At 39.3% G+C, this 22,017-nt stretch overlaps 1 protein-coding gene across 9 annotated transcripts in view; it reads left to right on the top strand.

The window, feature by feature from the left end:
• The window catches only part of NAALADL2 (N-acetylated alpha-linked acidic dipeptidase like 2), a 913,317-nt gene that overhangs the window by 663,386 nt on the left and 227,914 nt on the right, over positions 1 to 22,017 (top strand). For all 9 annotated transcript variants that reach the window (XM_073359348.1, XM_073359349.1, XM_073359350.1 and 6 more), the window contains 3 exons: positions 746 to 889; positions 14,962 to 15,054; positions 19,438 to 19,643. In XM_073359348.1, coding sequence (XP_073215449.1) covers positions 746 to 889; positions 14,962 to 15,054; positions 19,438 to 19,643 — 443 coding nt within the window. The remainder of the gene's footprint in view (positions 1 to 745; positions 890 to 14,961; positions 15,055 to 19,437; positions 19,644 to 22,017) is intronic.

The raw sequence follows: 22,017 nt of genomic DNA, 5'->3' as shown, positions 1-22,017 counted from the left end.
GATATATGCATGTTGGCTCTCCTCACATCAAAAAGCCAGGATCTCTGAGTCGAACATTTATTATGAGGCTATTGTTCTGTGCAGTTTGGTCTACGTTGTATGTTTTATTTTCAGAATTCTTGTGAAAGCCTTGCTCTGTATGGTAATGTAGGTCTTTTGCTCCTTGAATAAGACCAGTGCTATATGTTGCTATTTTTTGTGTCATTTAAAAATCTATGCAAAACTAAACAATCCAGTTAGTTTGGCACTGTGCTTGCATTTCTCTATGCATCTGTTTGCTCTAGAATCCACCATTGAGTTTAATGTCTGTTTTGCCATCTGATACTATTGTATCATCTTGTTCATTCCTTACTGAACAAAGGTAACCATAGAATCCCAATAATTCTTTTCTTTTTTTTATTCCTTTTACTACATGCCACCCTCATTTCATATCTGTACCACACAGACGATTTAATATGTGCTACAGGAGATTTTTTTGGGGTGATTTACTTCTTTAGAAATTACTCTCCCAAATCCTAAATTGTAGTATACATCACCAAAGAGCTTTAAAATTCTTTCATTAATGTAAGTGCAGAGTAATGGCTGCTAATCTAAATCCAACTTTTCATTGTAGGGGTGAGTCTGCTATATCATAAACTGTGTATTGGCTTTGTCTGTTTTAAGACATATGCAGACTCTGGAAATATTTTCCTTTTTAATTTTTCATTTACTAAATTGCTGTTTGCTCTCTCTCATTCATTTGCAGATGGAAACTACAGACATAACCGATCGAACCTTACATCACTGTTAGTGCAACCCATATCTGCACTGCTCATCAAAAGACTGGTTTCTTTACCTGAGGACAGAAGCAAAAGTGATGGGTGTATCCCTCTCAAACTGCCTGTGACAGGTGATGATGGTTTCTGTTCATTATGGAATGGTCCTTAAGTACTTCAAATACATTCTGAGTAATTGGGTATAATTGAGGGTTTGTCTGATTGCAGGTGTGTTCTGCTAGCAGCCTTTTAAGAACAGGCTATGAAAAAGCAGATCTTTAGAGTGTAATTTATGGGCTAAGTTGAGGCTGAGTGAAAACAAAATGCTGTGACGTACTATAAAAGAGCCATTTTTAAAATACGGCATTTTGTGCATTAGCTTCAGAAACCATATTTGCATTGCTTCCAAGTTTCAGCTTCAGCAAACACTGCATCTGCCAAGATTCAGTTTATGTAAGTCACATTTCAGGAGTACGAAGTCTCTTAGTACAAGGCATTAAACTCTAATTCCTGCTGTTGACTAGAAAATCCCTCTGACTTTATGCATCATCACCCTGGAGATGTTGCTAGTGATGCAATGCAGTTTATTAGGCCTTGTTGGAGCATTTAAACTACCATATTAATGCGATGGGTTGTGTCTTATTTCTGCCTCCAGCACATATGTAGCATTTCTAAATGGTGATCCATCTTTCACATTATTTAGTTTGTATCTGTTTGCTAGAAAATAAACATCAGTAATGTGTATTTGTGCCCATATCTAAGGGGACCTTTTCCCATATGTTTCACCTGGAGATGGCTGAATTCTGACAACAAAAGCAATAGAAAGGCATGTGTTGAGTAGGGCTGGAAGAAAAGGGAGAATGCATTCAGAATGCCTCTCCAAAGGCCATACCTTCACCAAGGTCATGCAGATTATTGCCTTAACAAACTGATTACTGATTTGAGAAAAATGCCAGAAGAGATACTGCATAGAGATTAAGTGAAGGAATAAGCATAGAGAACCTTTCAGGAATGCTGCATGTTTCGAACATAAATATTCTCTTGATTTTTATTTTGTGTTAGTCTATCTTTTATAAGAGGAAAAATACAGTGGGGACACACATTGTATTGTCTCATCTATTTAACCCAGTCCATTTGAGGTATTGTTTGTATATGTAGGTGTTGTGGCCATTGTAAGTAATGGGTTCTATTAAAGTGTTGATTACCGAAACCTCAAATAGTAAATGCCAATTTACTATTTGATTAAGTCAGGTTGCCTGACCAAAGAAAACAGCAGCACATTGAAGAGACGCAATTACTGACCCACTCTGGGGCCACAAGGCTGCCACTCATACTGGGCTGAGGTGGTTCAAAGTTTACAGGTTTCTTATATTCCCCTTTATTTAGTTCATATTACAGTTTGTGGCTAAATGTGTAACTTATTATTGTCCTATTACTAACAAATGACTACCTTGTGATTAATTGTCTGGACAGTTACATTTAACACATACCAAATTTCCAGGGTATAAAAGATCACAAAAATTTTGGCGAACAGAGACAATAACTAACATTTCTTAATTAATCACTTATTTTCCCCTTTGCAGTTGGAACATTTTATGGTTTTGAAAGACTTACTCCTTTCTCATAGGTTTCAGAGTAACAGCTGTGTTAGTCTGTATTCGCAAAAAGAAAAGGAGTACTGGTGGCACCTTAGAGACTAACCAATTTATTAGAGCATAAGCTTTCGTGAGCTACAGCTCACTTCCTCAGATGCATATCGTGGAAACTGCAGCAGGCTTTATATATACACAGAGAATATGAAACAATACCTCCTCCCACCCCACTGTCCTGCTGGTAATAAGCTATTCTCTGTGTATATATAAAGCCTGCTGCAGTTTCCACGATATGCATCTGAGGAAGTGAGCTGTAGCTCACGAAAGCTTATGCTCTAATAAATTGGTTAGTCTCTAAGGTGCCACAAGTACTTCTTTTCCTTTCTCATAGTTTTTCTTATACTCTTATAACTTGTTGTTCAAGTAGTTAGCACTGATTACAAGCATATATGTTTAAGTAACTGTAAAAATAAGTCTGCAAAAATAAGTCATGACCTTTCGACATATTTTTCACTCTAAAATTTGCTTGCTATCATTTTTTTATTATTTTTCTTAGCCTAATTTTGCAAACCTTCATGATAATTTTGACTAACAATTTTTTAACCTAACTTAGAGCTTTAGGCCTATGTGTTAATACCATCCTTTTAAAAGGCTTTGCCAATTTCCTTTGTAAATAAATAACATTAGCACAGTATTCCCTACGCTATCTATAGGCGATAAAACAATTACTATAGTAAAAAGCAAACTTTAAATGCATTTTTAGGGGCAACCATTGTACAGTGTGTGTGGTTGTATCAGTTGTTTACCACTTTTAGAAAGTTATTGTGGAATAAGGATATAATAAAACAAGACCATAAAAAGCTTGGTTAAGTTTATGACCACTCTTAGCATTTGTAATTACAAATGCTAAGAATGAAGGCAGTGAGACCTCATGCTTCCAGACATAACGTGATTACTGCTGAGGTCAGGAAGGAATATTTTCCTCAATGCAGACTTAACTAGGTGGTTTTTATAGAGGGACTTCTTCTTCCCCAAAGGCGTCAAGGGTGGGGGAAGTGCCAGAGGCAGTGTAAATAAATGTAAGGCAATGTGATCAGCAAGTGGAGAAGTAGTTAAAGAACTTTCCCTTTGGAAGGGAGAAGTGTCTGTCCATCCCTGGGAGCAGCAGAGAGCAGCACCACGTAAGGAGAACAAAATCCCTTCATTTGTCTGTAGCTAAGGTCTTCCACAGGGAGGATGATAGGAGAGTCTCATGGTATGCAAGTACTGTATGTAAATAGCAGTGGCTGAGGGGAGAGAAATGCTTGACAGAAGCATTTTCTGCATAGAGAAGCTGATTTGGAAAAGAAAATGAAAGAGAAGGTAGAGAGAGCAGAACCAACACATCATTAGGGCTCCGAGGGGCTATGGTAATGCAAATCACAAATACATAGTTCAGTTTTGATATTAATAATTACCCCATTTCTATGAAGCCACACTTTCAAATCTAGGCAGGATTCGCTCACCTCTTCACCCTTCAAGGAGTCCTGCACGTTGTGGTGGATGAATTTTTCAGACAAGACTTTACAGACTGAAACTCTGGTTATGTCTACACTGCAGTGTAAGACCAGGGTTAGAGGGTCTGAAGTCCATCGATTCTGGGTTTGCAAGACCAGTGCTAGAGCATCCATACTCATTGGTGACCCTATGTTTACAATTTATGGACCTGGGCACCAAATCCAGGAGTCCAGCATCTACACCAGAGTATGCAGATCTGAGTGAAATCACCATATCCCAGGCTTCCTAGCTATGGCCGCGCTAGTCCTTGGTTCTTGGTGCAGTGTGGGTGTGATAAATAAAGTGGGGAAGTAGCTCCCTTTGTTGGACACCCAGCCAGACAGTTAGCTGTAAACTCCCCCGCATGAGATGTGTGAGCTCTATAGCTTAGAGGGAACGCTAACAGCTGAGCTGCCTTCCGGAAGCAAGCAAGCCTTAAAAGTTCGTGTTTGGGCTGGGCAACCTCTGTTCTAGAGAGGGACAGGATCTACCCTGCTTCCAGCTCTACAAGATCTCTGCCTGCAGGGTCCAGGGAAGAATCATCCTAAAGGTAGGCACTCAGCTTTGTTTGCCTGGCAGCCTCAGGATTGGTTAGTTGATTGTTTATTTCAGTTTGTTTTATTTTACTGGGACACCAGGAGTTGCATGTTTTCTGGGAGTAAAGGGCTTGTCAGACTCTATGCCTAGGAAAAACCTGGCCATAGTTCATCTTAGCCTGGACCTGAAGAGAACAGCTTATGTCTGATTCCAAATAGAAAATACCTTGACTAAAGTTGCCAAGGTGGAGCATTCTTGGATTTTAACTAGGAGAGTCTGTAATAACAACTTCACATAAAGCTGAAGAATGTGTCATGCTTTCATGTAGTGGACACACAGTCCTCGAGACCCTCATGATCCTTGCTGAGGATTTGTTGGAATGGACCAAAAATTTGAGCTGGTATGTATCTATGTACTACTTAATGTATTTTTAAAATTGCCGGCTGAGTAGAATGATACATATTAGAAGGCTGATACTTCAGACTCCCCGTTGATCCTAAGAAAGCATAAGAAATATTTCACTTCTGATGTAGAACTCGTCACTGAGATGTCAAAAGAGATGAATGAGCAATTCAGACAACTGGGTGGCTTAAAATTTGTTAGGATAAAATGCTCATCATTCTCTTGTCAGTATGTTTCAAAAAGCTGAACAGCGAATTCATCAGTAATGATTAAGCATTTAGATAGAGTTTTCTTCTTTTGCTTCCTTCCCCCCCCAGCCCAGCAGTTTTCAAGGGATGTAACGTGACAAAGAGGTTGGGAAGATCGGGAGGGAAACATCTCAGGCATACTAAAGAGTTACAAGCTATGAAATAAACTGTAGGAATAAAAGGTTACCCTATATTTTGTTTTGCTTTTTGTTTACTGCAGTACAACCTCCTTAATCCACACGTTTTATAACCCCCCCAACAATAACGTAAAAATAAAAATGTTGTGGTCTCTCCCTGCATCTTTGCAAAGAATTAAGAGCAGTGTACTGTAGTGAGGTCTCATAATACTATAGATCTTATTTTTACAGAATATATTATAGCATATTTACTAGAATGTTATGAAATATTATCATAAAACTAAAATACACTTATCAACATAAACAAAGGACATTTTGTCTTGCAGAAACCTTGCTTTGTTGTTGTTCGTTCACTTACTTACCAATTCACGAATTTCAGTCATTTAAATTGGGTCTCTGAGTTATTAGTGCCTATTAGTGAGTTTCTGATGTACTATTATCTGTGAAGGTATCCCATGCGTGAAATACGTCTGAATCTGAGCAATTCTATCTTTTACACCTGAAGCTACACGAAACATTCTAATCACTCAATAGCACTATTTTTTGGAGGTTTAGTGATGAAGATGGGTTAATATTCAAGCCTTACAAGCACTTGAGACCTGTATTTAAAATTTTACCTTGAGTCATAAGTGAAAATGAGGTTTGTGGAGTTGTGTTAGTGCAGGATCCCAGATGCACACCACAAAATTGCGATGTGAATTTTGCTCAGTTTGGTAAATTTCACAGCCTCTGTTCAAGGCTATTCTAGGACTTGTACATCAGGGAGGTTGAATCAAGAATTTGACTTTTACAATGAAAGAGCTAGGTGGGGAGGTTTACGTTTAGCAGAATTTCACTTTGCTTGGTTACTGGTGTTAGTTCTTTACTATCGGGTTCCATTCAGCCAGACAGGCAGCGGGCTGAGTGGGGCCAGCAGCAGAGACCCCGGCTTGCAAGGGGCTGGCGGACGGAACTCCAGACCGTCAGCAGGCTGAGCGGGGCCGGTGGACAGAACCCCAGGCAGGCAGCGGGCTGAGTGGCTCAGCCCGCTGCCAGTCTGGGATTCTGTCCGCCAGTTCCTGCCAGCCGGGGTCCTGGCTGCCGGCCCCGCTCAGCCGGCTGCCGGCCCTGCTCAGCCTGCTGCCGTCCAGGAGTTCCGTTCACCCAGACCGGCAGCGGGCTGAGCGGGGCCGGCAGCCAGGACCCTGGCTGACAGCAGCGAGCCAGTAAAAATCGGCTCGCATGCTACCAGTTGCTGACCCCTGGTCTAAGGCAAACAACGTTCTCTGACAGGCATTGCAGTAGTAGAATGGAGCACTGTGATACTGTTATATGTGTTTCTCCTTCAGAGCTTGCTGGAAGAACCTCATTTAATAATGTTGACCGTGACATCACTCAGTTATGTCAATATGCAAACAACCTTGTCATTTCTTGACATAGTACATGAGCATCATGCTACACATCTAGAAGAACAAATGGAGGAAAATGCCACCAGGGAGCTTGGTGATGTACATTTCCATGTCTAGATGGCACAGTATACTTATGTGTTTCTGCCCTGTGACTATTTGAAATGGAAGCCTCACTATTTCACAGAATTTTATAGAAAGAAGTAATCTTAAACTGTATGCTGCTGATACTCATTCTTAATCATCATATGTTACAGCATTTTCTTGTAGTATCTTTCTTTCTACTCTTCCTCTTCCTTGCAGACTTCATAGTTATAAGAGACCAAGATATATAAGTTGTATTCTCTCCCCACACTCCAAAAAAGCTTTCATTGTTGAGTTTTTATCCCAAAAGAGGACAGTCCTCATTCTTCTGGGTGATTCTTAGAGGTTAATAGGTCACAAAACAGCAGCCTGGACCTCTCAGAAAAAATAACATCTTTACTTCTGCCAAATAGAGTGGGCTATGGCAAGATTTATCTATGTAATATGGATTGTTTTGAAGTTCACAGTTGTCTCAGATATTCAGTGTGACACATCTGCTCCATACCAGATCAGGTGTGCCCTCTTTAGAGCTACTTTTAAGTACTGAGTTCCAGACATTCTTTACACTCAGGGCCTTTTGGCTTCCCAGCACTCTTTCCATTTCCTGGTCTGTCTCTCATCGCGCTGTAGCACCTCCTGGAACATGTCGTCTTTACTGCACCTAGGATTTTTTCTTATCTGCCGAAGCTGGGGGGGGGGGGGTGTTCTTCAAGGTCTGTGCTGAACAGAAGAGAAATGATTGAAACATTTTAGTAACAAGGGCCTTTTGCGAGTAGCAATCACTTTCTCTCTGAGACTCTAGGCAGGCACACAGCTCCACGAGCACCCCAATCATGGTGAGTGTTGGGAGTGGGGGGAAGGCAGTTGTGTGTACAGACAAAAAGGTCACGGCTTGCAGGGCAGCTTTGCAGGGAACTCATTCTAAAATTATCCTACACTTTTTCACAGGCAGCCAACCTGCTGGCTGACATCTCGCTGCTGCAGGTGACCAGAGTACCATGGCACAACTGCTGAATGCTTGTGGCTTTCAGCCTGGTCTATGTGCAGCTCAGCTATGTGCCACTTTGGTCCCAGCTCCAGTGATTGCTAAATGGCATGGTAGTTTTCTACAGTGGGGGAACTAACAAGGTTGCAATTCCTTGGAATCTGTGGCTGAGGATTAACAAGTACCTCTTGGAAACTTTCCAGAGCCTCTCTGCAGGTCTCGATGTCCATCGACACCCTGCTTGGCCATGCAGATTAGCTATGTAGGGCGATGTCCAGCTCACAGAAAACACTACCTACCTCCCACTTTTTGATTCCCTACACAAGCCAGAGAAACTTACCCAGAGCCTCATCTGCTTCCTGCTCCCCTTTGAGTACTTCTGGAGTGGAGAAATGTTCCTGGCTGCCTGCCCCACCGGGCGACCCCGCTGGGAGCTCCACATCCTCTTCTAGCTCAAATTCTTCATCCAGAATTTCATCCTCTGGGTTCTCCCCTCTTTCTGCTGCCTCTGAAGTATCCACGGGGCTATCGGTGATGGAGGTGGGGTCACCATCGAGGATAGCATTCAGTTCCTTATAGAAGTGGCAGGTCTTAGGTGCACCACTCAAGCGATAGTTCGCCTCCTGCGGCTTATGGTATGCCTGCCTGAGCTCCTTTATCTTCGCTCTGCACTGCTGTGTGTCCTGATCATAGCACTTTTTGCACAAGCCTCGAGAAACTTGCCCATATGCGTCCCGATTCCTATCGGTCACTCGCAGCTGTGACTGAACAGACTCCTCTCCCTCTCCTAATTCAACAGCTCAGCGGTAGTCCAAGCGGGAGCGCGTTTGGTGTGATAGCCAGCCATGCTGATCTGGGAAGCCACTCTGGGAAGCCAGCAAGCAGGAAATGAGATTTAAAATTTCTGGGGCTTGCAAGGGAGAGGGGCGGGTTGGCTGCAGAGCAGCGGAGTTCAAACCGCTGACCAGAGTGGCAGCATGGGAATTTTGGGATACTTTTTGGAGGCCAATAAAATTGAAGAAAAACCTGGTGTCTGCACTGAATGTTTGTTGACAAAAAATGGAGGGGAAAAGACAAAAGTCTCTCGCAGGTGTGAAAGTGTTTTGTCACCAAAACTAGGTGGATTTTTTTAAAAAAAATCACATGGCAGTGTGTATGCTATTGCTTTTTTGTAACCAAAAGCCAGTTTTTGTTGACAAAACTTGCCAGTGTAGACAAGCCCTCAGAAACCTTTTGTATAACTAGTTTTGTTGCTGATCTTTTTAGTCTAGGTCCACAGGATTCAATCAAGTAGTGAAAAATTTAATTATGGAAGTCTTTAGACCAAGCCAGGTATTATGAATATACATGTTAATAGAAGAATGGTTTTGATATTGGACAATATTAATTTTCTAATCAATCAAAGACTACTGAGAAAATAATTAGGGATGTTTCAAATTTGTAAGAGACTGAATTCAGATGATCAGTCACTTGCATGGGAAAAGAGTGTGAAAGGAATCTTCTTATTGCAGGAGCCTCAGTTCATCCCTTCTGCTATGTCAAATATTGCACAAATATGTTTACAGTATACTTAGCATTTTGTCCATTGCAATATATTCAGTATCAGTTTTCTGCATATGCAAAATGAGATAATAAATTTAGGGTATACACTGTTATGCAAGAATTACTTTTTTCAGAGATGCAATGCAGTGCATAAATTATCTAATACAAAATATTTTGCTGCCTCATTGACCAGCATCAAGATCCAATTTTAGATGAAACAGGCACGTTTCCCTGTTTATAAAGACATATATTTGAAATTATTTATCATCTGATTTAAAATGTGGAATGGGTCGATTTCTTTACAGAAAATGATACCTGATGAAAGACTGGCAACAAACTGAAATAAATTTTTACATTTAAAGAAGGTTTTAAAAAGCTGGTAACCAGAAATTCTAATGTGGCAGTTATGCAATTTTTACTATGTCAATTACTCCTGCAAAATGTCTAATGTAGGTGAAGTATTGTAATTAAATGATGGACAAATCTGCTATTAGGTACAGCTTTTAAAGTGTATACATCATGTTAGTGCATTTAACAGCATATGCAAAATGTGATATACCAATCTGTGTACATCTTCATATATCATCCATGCGAAATAAACATACTGTAGCCAGTTTGGTCTCCTGTGCCATGTTAGGTAGTGCATGAACTTCCTTAATGCAGTGTTGTAAACTCTCTCAACCTTAAGTCTTGCAATATTTGACATTTTTCTTAAAGTTTCACCTCCTGGAGACAGGTAATTTTGTGAGAATCTCAGCTTTCATTTTTAAGCAAAAATAAGTTTTTAGCCTTTGTGGCTGTGGAACTTGAAAATGTGAGCCCAAGTAGCTCTGAAAGCTAAAGGCAAATTAAAAATACCCTAAATTTATTATCTCATTATATTTTGGGGCCTGACTTGTGATTTTTGAATATCTGAGGTTAGCAGTATTGCAAATATAATGTGGGGCTAAATACCCTGATAGAATTCAGTGTTCCTTGAAATACTGTAACATTACATACAGCATCATACTTTATTTTAAAGTTTCGTTTTAATTGTGACTTAAAATGGTCATCTTATCATAGCATCATAGAACCATAATGTTAGAAGGGATTGCAAGGGTCATCTAATCTAACTCCTTGCCAAGATGCAGTATTCGTTGTGTCTCAACCATCCAAGACAGATGGCTATTCAGCCCCTCTGTGAAAAATGAAGAAGCTTCCACAACCTCCCAGTGCAGTCTGTTCCATTGTCCTACTGTTCTTACAGTTAGATTAAATCTCAGGAAAAGTTTCCTAAATCTGCTATGCTGTGGTTTGAACCCATTGTCTCTTGTCCTGCTCTCTGTGGCAGAAGAGAACAACTTTTCTCCATCTTTTTTATGACAGCCTTTGAAGTAGCTGTAGACGGCTATCATGTAGCTCCTTAAACTTCTCTTTTCCAAACTAAACATACTCAGTTCCTTCAGCCTTTGCTCATATGGCTTGCATTCCATCCCTTTGAATTTTGATCATCTTTGTTGCTTGCCTCTGGATCCTTTCCAGTTTCTCAAAAAGAAAAGGAGGACTTGTGGCACCTTAGAGACTAACCAATTTATTAGAGCATAAGCTTTCGTGAGTGAGCTGTAGCTCACGAAAGCTTATGCTCTAATAAATTGGTTAGTCTCTAAGGTGCCACAAGTCCTCCTTTTCTTTTTGCGAATACAGACTAACACGGCTGCTACTCTGTTTCCAGTTTCTGTACATCCTTTCTATACACTGGTGACCAAAACTGGACATAGAACTCCAGCTGAGACCTAACCAGCGCCCAGTAGAGTGGTACTATCACCTCCCGTGACTTGCCTGATATGCCTCTGTTAATGCAATCTAAAATTGCATTCGCTTTTTTTGCAACAGCATTGCATTGCTAACTCATGTTGAAGTTGTGATCCACCACAACTACCGGGTCCTTTTCAGCAGTGCTGCTGCCACGCCAGTTTTCCCCCATTCTGTATTTGTGCATTTGGTTTTTCTTCCCTAAGTGTAGTACTCTGTTTGTCCTTGTTGAATTTCATTTTGTTGTCTGTAGTCCAGTTCTCCAATTTATCAAGATCCCTCTGAAATTTAGCACTATCCCGCAAAATATAGGTAACCTCCCCTAGCTTTGTGTCATCTGCAAAACTTGATCCGTATGCTTGCTATACCTACATCCAGGTCTCATAAAGATGTTAAACAACACCAGACCCGGAACAGGTCCCTGTGGAACCCCACCTGAGACCTCCTTCCAGTCCAACATAATTCCATTAATAGTAGCTCTTTGTTTGCGGTTGTTAAACCAATTATGTATCCACTTATTGGCAGGGTGCTGGAATAATTTTTATAGGGGCGGGGTGCTGAGAGCCATTGAACCAAACCATATACTCTGTATATGATGGGAACCACTTCAAGCCACGGGGTGCAACAGCACGCACCACACCACTAGTTCCAGCACCTATGCTTAATGGTAGTTCTGTTGAGCCTGCATTTCTCCAGCTTACTTATCAGAATGTCATGTGGGACTCTGTCAAAAGCCTGTCTGAAGTCCAGGTATGTTATATCCACTGCATTTCTCCTATCCACCAAATCAATTATCCTGTCAAAGAAGGAAATCACTGGTTTGGCATGATTTTGTTCTTGATAAATACATGTTGACCCCTTCATCCTCCAGGTATTTGCAAATTGAATGTTTTATACATCGCTGTAGTTAGTAGCTTCCCAGGGATCAAAGTCAGGCTGACTCGCTGTAGTTCCCCCAGTTCCTCCTTTTTCCCCTTTTTAAAGATGGGCACTATGTTAGCCCTTCTCCAGTCTTCCAGGACTATTCTCTTGTCTTTCAAGTTTCTGTGATTCAGAGAAAAATTCAGGCACAGTTCCCATTGACTTCAGTGGAAGTTGTGTATTCATCAGAGACTGAATTACATCTTTAAACCCTGATTCTGCTAGTTATTCCACACAAGTGGACTCCTGCAACACGGCGGAGTAATTTGCAAAATGTTAGTCTGAAGCTCCATTTCTGCATGTGCTCAACTTTACTCCGATGCTCATATGCCTAAACTTTAATGTGTGGGTTAATGGAGTCTCATTAATGTATTTGGAGAAGAATTTTGCCAGAAGGAGCTCAATTTTCAAACCTTAGTGCCTTAAGAAAATTTCCAAATCCCACACTAAAACTGGTACTAGATTTTTAAAGGTATTTAGGCACAAAGTGGTCTTTTCAGAAGCATCTAGGTACCAAACTCCCATTGAAATCAGTGAGTTTTAGGTGTCTAGGAGCATTTTAAAATCCCACTAAGTGCGTAAATAACATATAAAACTGACATTTTGGTGCCTAAGTGGCAATTTGAGCATTTAATGAAGGATTTAAAAATCTTATTGAATCAACATGTTTGAAAATTGAGCCCAAATATTCTCTACCCAATGTCAGTGTGACCCTGGGGCAAGATTATTTTTTTAAACGAGTCTAATCATTATTTCAGCTTCTAAATAAGTGACCTTGCTCTTCAAAAGTGCTGAGGACTTAACAGCTTCCATTACATGCAATGGAAACCAGTGGAGCACTTTTGTCTCTATTTGTGTGATGGGTAACCGTGATAGTAACAAATGGATATGTATGTTAGCTAGATAACAATGGGCAGGTTTCAAGTCAAGAGAACTTTAAAAGAAAAATAATAAAATAATCCAGAAATATTAATGATATCGAAATCACTTTCTTTTCTTGTTCTGAAGTCGTTTTATGGCTTAGAGAAACTTAATGTGTATTTCAAGCAGTATTAAGCTAAAATCTTCTTATAGCTTGCCAAAGAATTTAGGGAAAAGAGATAATGTTGTCAAGACCTTTAAAGTCTTTCATCAGACATGTAGCATCAGGAACCAAGATTTGTTGTCAGAACTGTTTAAAGAAAATTAGATTTTACTTTTTTCTGTATACGCCGTGGAAACCCCCTTGAGCCTTTTTGTCAGGTGTACTAAGCCTTTAAGGCTAAGCCACTTTAAACTGGAGTATTGTACAGTATGTCTATTCATTTTATTATCTGATTCCAAAACATATCACTTGACAGAAGAAAATTTTGTGTTGCTTTGTCGTCAGTTCAAGTCTCAGTAGCCAGTGTGTATTAAGACACTGACTCAGAAAAGCACTTAAGCACATGGTTAAGTCTAGTTGTCTTTTGTGGGGCTTAGCGCGTCTTTAAGCTTTGTTGAATTGGGGCCTAATAAAACATACCACTATTACATGCTGTAGGATTAGAACAGAAGTCAAATCAGCTTTGGCTTGAAAAATGCTTTAAAAAGAGGGAGCTGTTTGGCTCTAGAATGGTTTTATATCCAAAATTGGGAATAATTCGTAGAGCATATACCACAAGGTGTTTTCAAGCTGTATTTTATAAAAGCCAATGGTGGGAATTCTTTGGATTCATTATTGGGCAAAGCTAGAAATTCTAGTTGAAATTCCAGGGTACAATACGAGGTTTTTACAAAGCATATAAAACAACTAAGGCATTCTCCTTCCAGAGAGTCAGTGACACCTATGGCAATACATGTCAGAAGGACAAGGTTCATCAGAACACTAACCTTAACATAGGTATATGAGAGGACTCGCCATGGAAATTATCAGTGGTGATTATATACTAATAGGATCTGAATTTTCTATTAAACTGCACTCATAACTTCCACTGACTTCACTGGGAATTTCCACTGCATTCTGTGGCAGAGCCAAAGTCCTTATTAAGTTCTTACTGAGTTCTTACACGACAGCATATCCATTGATGATACTGAGCATTTTGCCTGAATAAGGCATTGAATAATAATTTGAAGTTTTGACCTGTAATTTATTTTTTAAAACTATTTTCCTGAAAGCAAAGGAAGAATCTTGGCATTGTTGTACCTGATTCAATCATTAACTGACCATCCATTTCTAAGGTCTAGGAAATTAATGAAATTGAAATGGTTTTACTCTGAATATAATTTTAAAATCAACTCATTACAAAAGTATCAGAGAATGAACCTGAACTTGAAAATCTTTCTGATAAAGACAGACACAAGTTAGTTTTATTTTACATATTCCAGTGCACTCATCATTTAAATGCTCCAGACTGCTCAGGAAGCAAGACTTGAAAACAAACTGTTTAAGAAAATACAACATTGGAAGGAAATAGTCTGTGAACTTAAGAACAAAACAATCTTTCCACAGAATATTTTATTTTGGTTCAGTCACTTTTCAGCTAAGGATGTTGATACTGATTTGGCTCAATTATGCCATTAAGATGCAACTCCAAACATCATGCTGCTGGGGAGCTCCTTAAGAGACTAGAATTGACAGCCCATATAGGGATGTGAGTTGGGTGGGCCTCTGAAGTGCCGGACAAGTTCCCTGGCCAGATAGTGTGTAACACCCAGACCATATGGTATTGTGTCCTCCTCTAATGGTGACTGGGCCACATGCACGGGTTGATGAGGCTGCTGTAAGCTCAGTTACTAGAGCTGAGTCTTTCATCTCAGTCAGAAGAGGCTCATGTGTTTGGAATCTAGAAGTCCCTTGTTCAGTCCCCACTGTTGAGGTACCAACCTAGGTTGTAGCGTTACCTGAGTGTGGGAGATAGGATAGTTACCTTTTTTGTCTGCAATCTATGTAGTTTAATAAGTGTAAAATACATTCTTCTCTTCTCTGTGGGTAGAAAGAAAGAGGGGAAATTGATGGCCTACGGGATTCTGTGGCTTGATAAAGGCTGAGATAAAATGTTCTCATTTTTTGTTTTTATCTCAACAGAAAAGCGAATAATCAGTCTAAATGTTCAGACAGTCCCAACATACAAGACAATTTCTAATGTTATTGGTTATTTAAAGGGATCTACATTTCCCGGTAAGTAGACCTCTATGACTACTATTATTATTAATTATGTGTACAACAGTAATCCGAGGGACTGCAATAAAATATCATGTTCCTTTCGTGCTATGTGCTGTACAAATAGTCAATTAAAAAGACTATTCTAGATCCAAAGAGTTTGATTTATGCCAGAAAACAACAGGAGGATTAAACAGAGAATTGGTTAAAAGGCAAGGAGAGATGGTACCAGTACAACGAGCATGTTTTTGCCCAATAAACAATAATTATCTTTATAAACATTCATGATATTACTGTTTTGTCATTTATGTTAAGTAAATGTCTTAGTATTTCAAATTCTAGAAACTACTTTATTGTTTGGCTTGTTCTATGTAAGCAGTCTATCTGACCTTAGCAAAGGCTTAATTCTTCTTAAGTGTGGACTATTGTTACATTATATTTTTAATGATATATTGACTAGAATTGCAGGAAGCAGGTGCAGCACATCACTCAAAATACTGGGAGTCTACCGTTTTTCTTATGTTAGTGGCCAATCCATTTGCAAATTGAATGAATTATTTTTTTAAGAAGTAATTGAATGCAAGAATCTCACTGTGTGTGATTTGGATATGTAGCGGTGAATTGTACTGTGGCTCGATTGTGAACAGATTGCTAATAGAAAATAAGACATACAACAATCGTTAGCCATGTAGTCCAGGACCTAGAACCTACTGTGTTTATAGTGGAGATTAAGGACATGCAAACCTTTGCAGTTTTACCTTTAATAACATTTAAGACCCAGTTCTGCAACCTTTTTTATGGTAAGTAGTAGCCTATTACCATGTGTATTCCCATTGATATCACTCTCGGAATAAGATACTGTTCAACATGAATAAGGGTGGCAGAATCAGGCCCTAATAGCAACTGTGACATCAAAACACACTCAGCTCACAAAATCTCACTCAGCTGTAATACTAGTGGTAAAGAGTGCAATCGTGGAGACATCATATGCACTTTGGTAATACAGAGAATAAATAAATAATAATAGTAATAGGAGGTCATCAAAATCAACACGAGTAGAACATGAGTAGAATCTCCCCATGAGAAATCTTTGGCTGAAAGGAGGAAGTGCTATTTCAGCAGGTAGTGAAAGCTGTTGTTGTCTGATGGCTGTTTACCAGCATGTGGCAGAGGTGGTCTCAGTCCAATTCCTAATGGACAGATGGAATCATTCCCCAAACCATCATCAGAATTCCCCGGGTTAGCACTCTTGTTGGCAGTCTATGCAGAGAAATTGCTGATTTAACTACTCTGTCACGAGAGGTTGTCCATTAAGGTCAGGTTTGAGGCACTGAGGTGGAGTAATAGGGAAAGCTTTTATCTTGTCTGTCAGTGAAATAATGGCTGCAGCTTTCAGCAAGCTCAATTCAGCGCCTTTCACCAGAACTAAGTCCATTTTATAAAGAACTGAGAACAATTACTATCTGAGTATTTAATTTTGGTTAGAGGTTTTATTCCACAAGAAATTTTAATTGATGTTCTCATCTGCTGCATATTTGCAAATGGCTCTCTTGGAAAAATAACTAAACTTGAACAGTAGAAAAGGGCATGTTTAGACAGATTTTTTTCTACCAACTAAAATGCAAATTAGAAATAGGACAACAAATAAGAAAAAAAAGCATGTATTCACCCCTAATATCAGCTTTCCAAAGCGCATCTTGTAATACTTGTATCAACTTCAATTTTTTGTGTGGTACACATGAAACTTAATGATAATATATGTAGGTACTTAAGCACATCCTAATTTTAAGATCATGTAATCACACTGAAATCAATGGGATTCCTAGTTGGTATTGTAGCTGTGTCCCTCCCTACTTGATGTTTTCCTGGCACATTTGTTACTTTGACATTTTGATGTGGTTCTTCTTAGTTTTATGTGTGCACACTATTCTCCCTGGTGCTCCTATGAGTAAAGAGGGCAAGCCAAATTTATCCCTGGTGTAATTACATTGAAGACCAAGGAGTTACATCAGGGATGGATTTTACTCCATAAAGGCTTCCAATTCTCAAGCCATCTGTTTTGATTTTTAGTTTGATAAGTATTATAGACCGAGTTTAAAAACTCTCCCAGAGCATTTGAAATCCAGCCATTACGTTAAAGGAATAAGGGAAAGAATAAATGTGTAGCTTATTTGTTAGTCGCTGTGGGGAATTTAAAAAAGTAATCAAATGTATGTGGGCTTTATAGACTGCAAACAGTAAATGGTCTGCCACTGTACAAAAGGGAGGTGTAACTGACCTAGGAAAACACTGTATGAAGTCACCTGTATTTCACCTTTTCTATGCTGACCAGTCCTTGCCTATCCTGCCTAACTCCTAACTCTCCACAGTACTTGGTGGTTCTTCCTACTCCACTCGAGACCCACAGTTCTTATTTCTCTTTCCTCTCATCATGCTCTCTCAGTTTCCTTGCCTACTCCAGCAGGTGATTGGCAAGAGAAGCTGCTGCTGCTGCCTATCCGCTACTCTGCTGTATGGGTGACTGCCATCCCTCAGGTGCTGCTCCTGCAGCCAGCTGCCTCTGGGGGCTTCTGTGCATGTTCAGGTGAGAGGGGTGTGGGCAGGTGAGTCGCTTCAAAAAAGCCATCTGCTGCTGTCCATGCTCCTCTCCATCTGCAGGAACTTCCTGGAGTGAAGATGGCATTTGGCAGCTTTCTCAACCACCTACTGATTCTCTGTCATCTCCTGTGAGATCTCTGTCTATCTTTCTGCTATCCCTTCCTTGCATAGACCAATCAGAGAAGTGGTGAAAGGTAGTCTTTGCATCCCGACTAATCCCTCTGTTATAGCAATGGTTCCTGCAGGCACTTTTGGGTCCCTAAGGAATACAGGAGGTGAAATTTACATCCATGAATGCCCTGTCTCCACTTGAGGGATATCATCCTCTTGCTGGGTTAAAGTGTTAGGTCTTCCCATTGCCATTGCATTATATTAAATACATTTTTCCTGACACAATACAAAAATCTAATTACATTAGTTATATTGCTCATTATAGTCAATTATGTATGCTTAGATTTAATTTTTGCTGACAAGCTGTACAGTTTTGTTTTAATGATTCTGTCAGTACCACCCAGTGAAACTTAGAAATAGTTGCCTTTACAAATAGATTTTCATGTTTATATTTGTTTAAAAACAGAAGCAAACAGCTGTGTGATATGATTAAAAAGTGTTTACGTTACAGATACATTGCAGCAACCTTTCCAGTAAAACATGAAACAGCATTATTGTATTCTACTTAAACAATATCCCTGAGTATGACATTGACCAAAACTCTGGTAAAAACCCACTTTGGTGGAGAGGAGTTTTATAATTAGAGAGTGCATGTCAAATTCAAAAGAGTTTGTAGGTATTAATCACAGCAAATATCCCCAAGGAATGTGTAGTATTTAATTTCATAGGCAATTTAACGTGTGGACAGTTTACACATATCCTGTTGCACTTCAGCATATTGACAAAAAGAATGGATAAAATAAAGGACTCAAAAAACTCCAACCCCCTTTTGCTCTCTAGAATCAACCTGACACCGAATGTTTTTTAGGATTCTGTTGAAATCTAAACAGTAGACATGACGCAAGAAGTGAAGATCGGGAAAAGGAATAAAAGTACAACAAGGGTCATAACTGATGGATCTGTTTATTTATTAGTATCTAGAGCTGGCCAAAACTCAGAATTTCTATTCCATAGGAAATTCGGACGTTTTGAAATGCCCTTTCTGTCTGACTCAGAACAAAAAGCAAAAATTTCTAAATTTCCTGTAAAACAAAATTTAAAAAAAAAGAATTCAGAAATATTGAAATGACTTTGTCAAAATGTTTCATTTCAATAAGGCTGAAGTGCTTAATTTTGACTATTATCATACAGTCAAAATAATAACATTGATATGGAGTGCTTTCATAATTTTTCATGGAAAATGTAGATGAAATCAATATGTTCTCATGAAACATTTCAGTTTCCTCAAATCCACATTTTCCAATGAAAAACTCTTTTGTCATAAAATTTTAAATTAATTCCATTAGAGTTGTTTTAAAAGATTGTCAAGTATATCCAGAGCATTGGATGGATACTCTTCATTGTACGTTAGTATAAATCCAAATAAATAACTAAATAATATCACGGGTTTCTCATTTAAAGCATGTGAACATCTTGATTTGGTTTCTGTATTGGACCATGTGTACTTATATTAGGATGGTGTAGGTAAAGTAGAGAGAGATTTATATTATCTTTTTATGATCATGCAAGCTTGATTATCTGTATCAGTGACACCGTCAAGTATGGGCACAATATGTCCTTTATTTTTGGAATTATTTTTCTGTTAAAGTCTAACTGAAATAAATGCTTTGTTGGTGTTGTTTTTCTTTTCAGATAGATATGTCATAGTTGGTAGCCACCACAACAGTGTATATGGTTACAGTGGACAAGAATGGGCCAGTAGCACTGCTGTCATCACAGCATTTATACAAGCCTTGATGCTAAAAGTTGAGAGAGGCTGGAGGCCTGATCGGACCATTGTTTTCTGCTCATGGGGAGGAACATCATTTGGCAACATTGGCTCATATGAATGGGCAGAGGTAAACATTTGATGATGCAGCTATGGAAACTGTGAAAAGCAGACACCATAGTATGGCTATATGTGGAAGCCACAGCTCTTTTAAAAACTATTACTTAACTGGGATAAAAAGTCCAAACAACTTGGCAGGGTTGCTTCTGTGCAGAACTCAACTGGCACCAATAGCCTGGGTGGACTATAAGCCTGACATTGAGCACGGAGGCCATGCCTGTTCTACACCTCAGGCCTGCCCGGGGACCTTGACTGGAAACCAAGGTTCCAAACTGTTCCCCTCCTGCATGCTGGAGGGGGGAGCTGCATGCTGCATGAGACCCATGTAAACAAATTGCCCCACTATGCAGTGCCGTACTCATGTCAGTGTCTATCCAGCCTACTGAGTTACATGGACCTCAGATTGGACCCTTTTAACTCATGATCCCATTGGAACCATAAAAGATGCTTCTGGCTGAGATTTTTCCTCCCTCTCTCTCCTAGCCCCATCAAAGCTGCACCCTGGTTAGCTAGTGAGATGACATTTGTTTTACTGTGGAAAATGATTAGGAGAATTATATTTTTACTGGAAAAAAAAAGACTACTGATAGGGCATTTAGCTAATTGCATAAATACTCAACATCAAAATAAGATGATCTTGGGATAAATGACTGACATATTGTGACTATGATTGGGGAGGTTTGAATAGTAGGAAATAAAAAGGGACCTGAACCTTCACGCCAAATTAAAGCTGAAACCAAATAAGATCTAGAGAATAGTTTTATTAATTTAAAATATAAATGTGTATTGCATGCCTGTATATCTGTTCTCTGTGTGTGTGTGTGTGTGTGTGTGTGTGTTTAATTCAGCAGCCAGGAATAACTCTATGGGCTTCTCCTTTTTAATCAATCAAGTGAAATCCATTGGAATCTTATTTAAACTGGATAGCATTGTTTGATAAGTTATCTTCATCAAGTTGATTTGCCATTCTGTTGAACCTAAGAGCCCAAGGAATTGTGTGTGTCAGATTGAATCTAACTTTTAAACACAAATGGGTGATAATTGAAAGAGCTACTAACTATGGGGACACTAAAATGTGTATGTGATTAATGGCTTTTCTGTATGGAAACTACCAGTGCTCTCCGATCCCTCATCCAACTCCCTCTTGAGTACTCTTTCTCTGTGCAAAGCCTGGAGTTAGAGAGAGAGAGAGAGTGTGTGTGTGTATTATATATATATATAATCACACACACACACTCATCTCTCTTCTGGATGGAATTGCATGTGTGTGTGTGTGTGTGTGTGTGATTATATATATATATATATATAATCACACACACACACACATGCAATTCCATCCAGAAGTAGATCTGGAAGTGGTAAAAATAGCTCAAGAATGGCTTTTTAGAAACAGAAATTACTGTGGGTTTTGTGAAGAGAGCCTATGCTTGAGAAATTTCCATCCCAGTTTTTCAGACTTAGAGGCTTCACCTATGTTTTACATATCTGAGCCTGTTTAGAGTTTCCCATTACAACTTACTATTAATCACAACAATCTGTGGCCATATACTATGGTAATCACTATGACAAACAGTCTGGTCATTGGATAATTGCATATTATCTGTTAAGGACCCAAATGCATAACAGCTCGGTCTTCCGGCTGTCTATTAGTTCCCATGACTGGTTGTGGTTGGTCCAGAATCTTTGAGTCATCATCTTCTTGTTCTGCATCTGCCACTTGTACTTGTTCTGTTGATTGTTCTCTCTGAGGAACAAACTGTAGATGTCAACAGTTTCTGTTGAACTCTCCACTGTCAGCCTTGACCACATATGAACTGAGTGCTGAATTCCTTTTCGTTACAACAGCTGAGGTTGTCCTTTCCTTTTTTCCATCCAGTTTGACATGAATGCAGTCACAAAGTTCTTAACTGGCAGTTCTCTAACTGATTGACATCTGTTGTAAAAATGTTTAGCTTTTTTAAACGATTTGGCTACTCTCTTCATGTTGGCCACTTTGGAGATAGATTCTTTTCCAAAGCTGGAACAGTAGTTCTGAGTTGTTATCCCATCAGGAGTTGTGTTGGACTACATCCAGTAACTTCTTTAGTGTTGTTGTGTAACTCAGAAGGGCAAGGAATGGATCTTCCTGTTGTAAGATTTTCTTTGCTATCTGTACAGCTCCGTCAGCCTCTCCATTTACTTGTGGGTAATGTGGGCTGCTAGTAATATGATCAAAATCATATTTCATTCAGAATGAGTTGAATTCTGCTGCAGTGAATTGTGGTCCTTTGACCGTCACTGATGTGAGCAAAAAACCTTACTTCAGTTTCTTGATAACACTGCAACATGTTACATCTTTCAAGTACGTTATTCCTATATACATGGGGAAAAAGTCCACAATGACC

This window comes from Lepidochelys kempii, chromosome 9 (genome assembly GCF_965140265.1).
Source record: "Lepidochelys kempii isolate rLepKem1 chromosome 9, rLepKem1.hap2, whole genome shotgun sequence".
Classification (NCBI taxonomy): domain Eukaryota; kingdom Metazoa; phylum Chordata; order Testudines; family Cheloniidae; genus Lepidochelys; species Lepidochelys kempii.
This window is presented reverse-complemented; position numbering and strand designations above follow the sequence as displayed.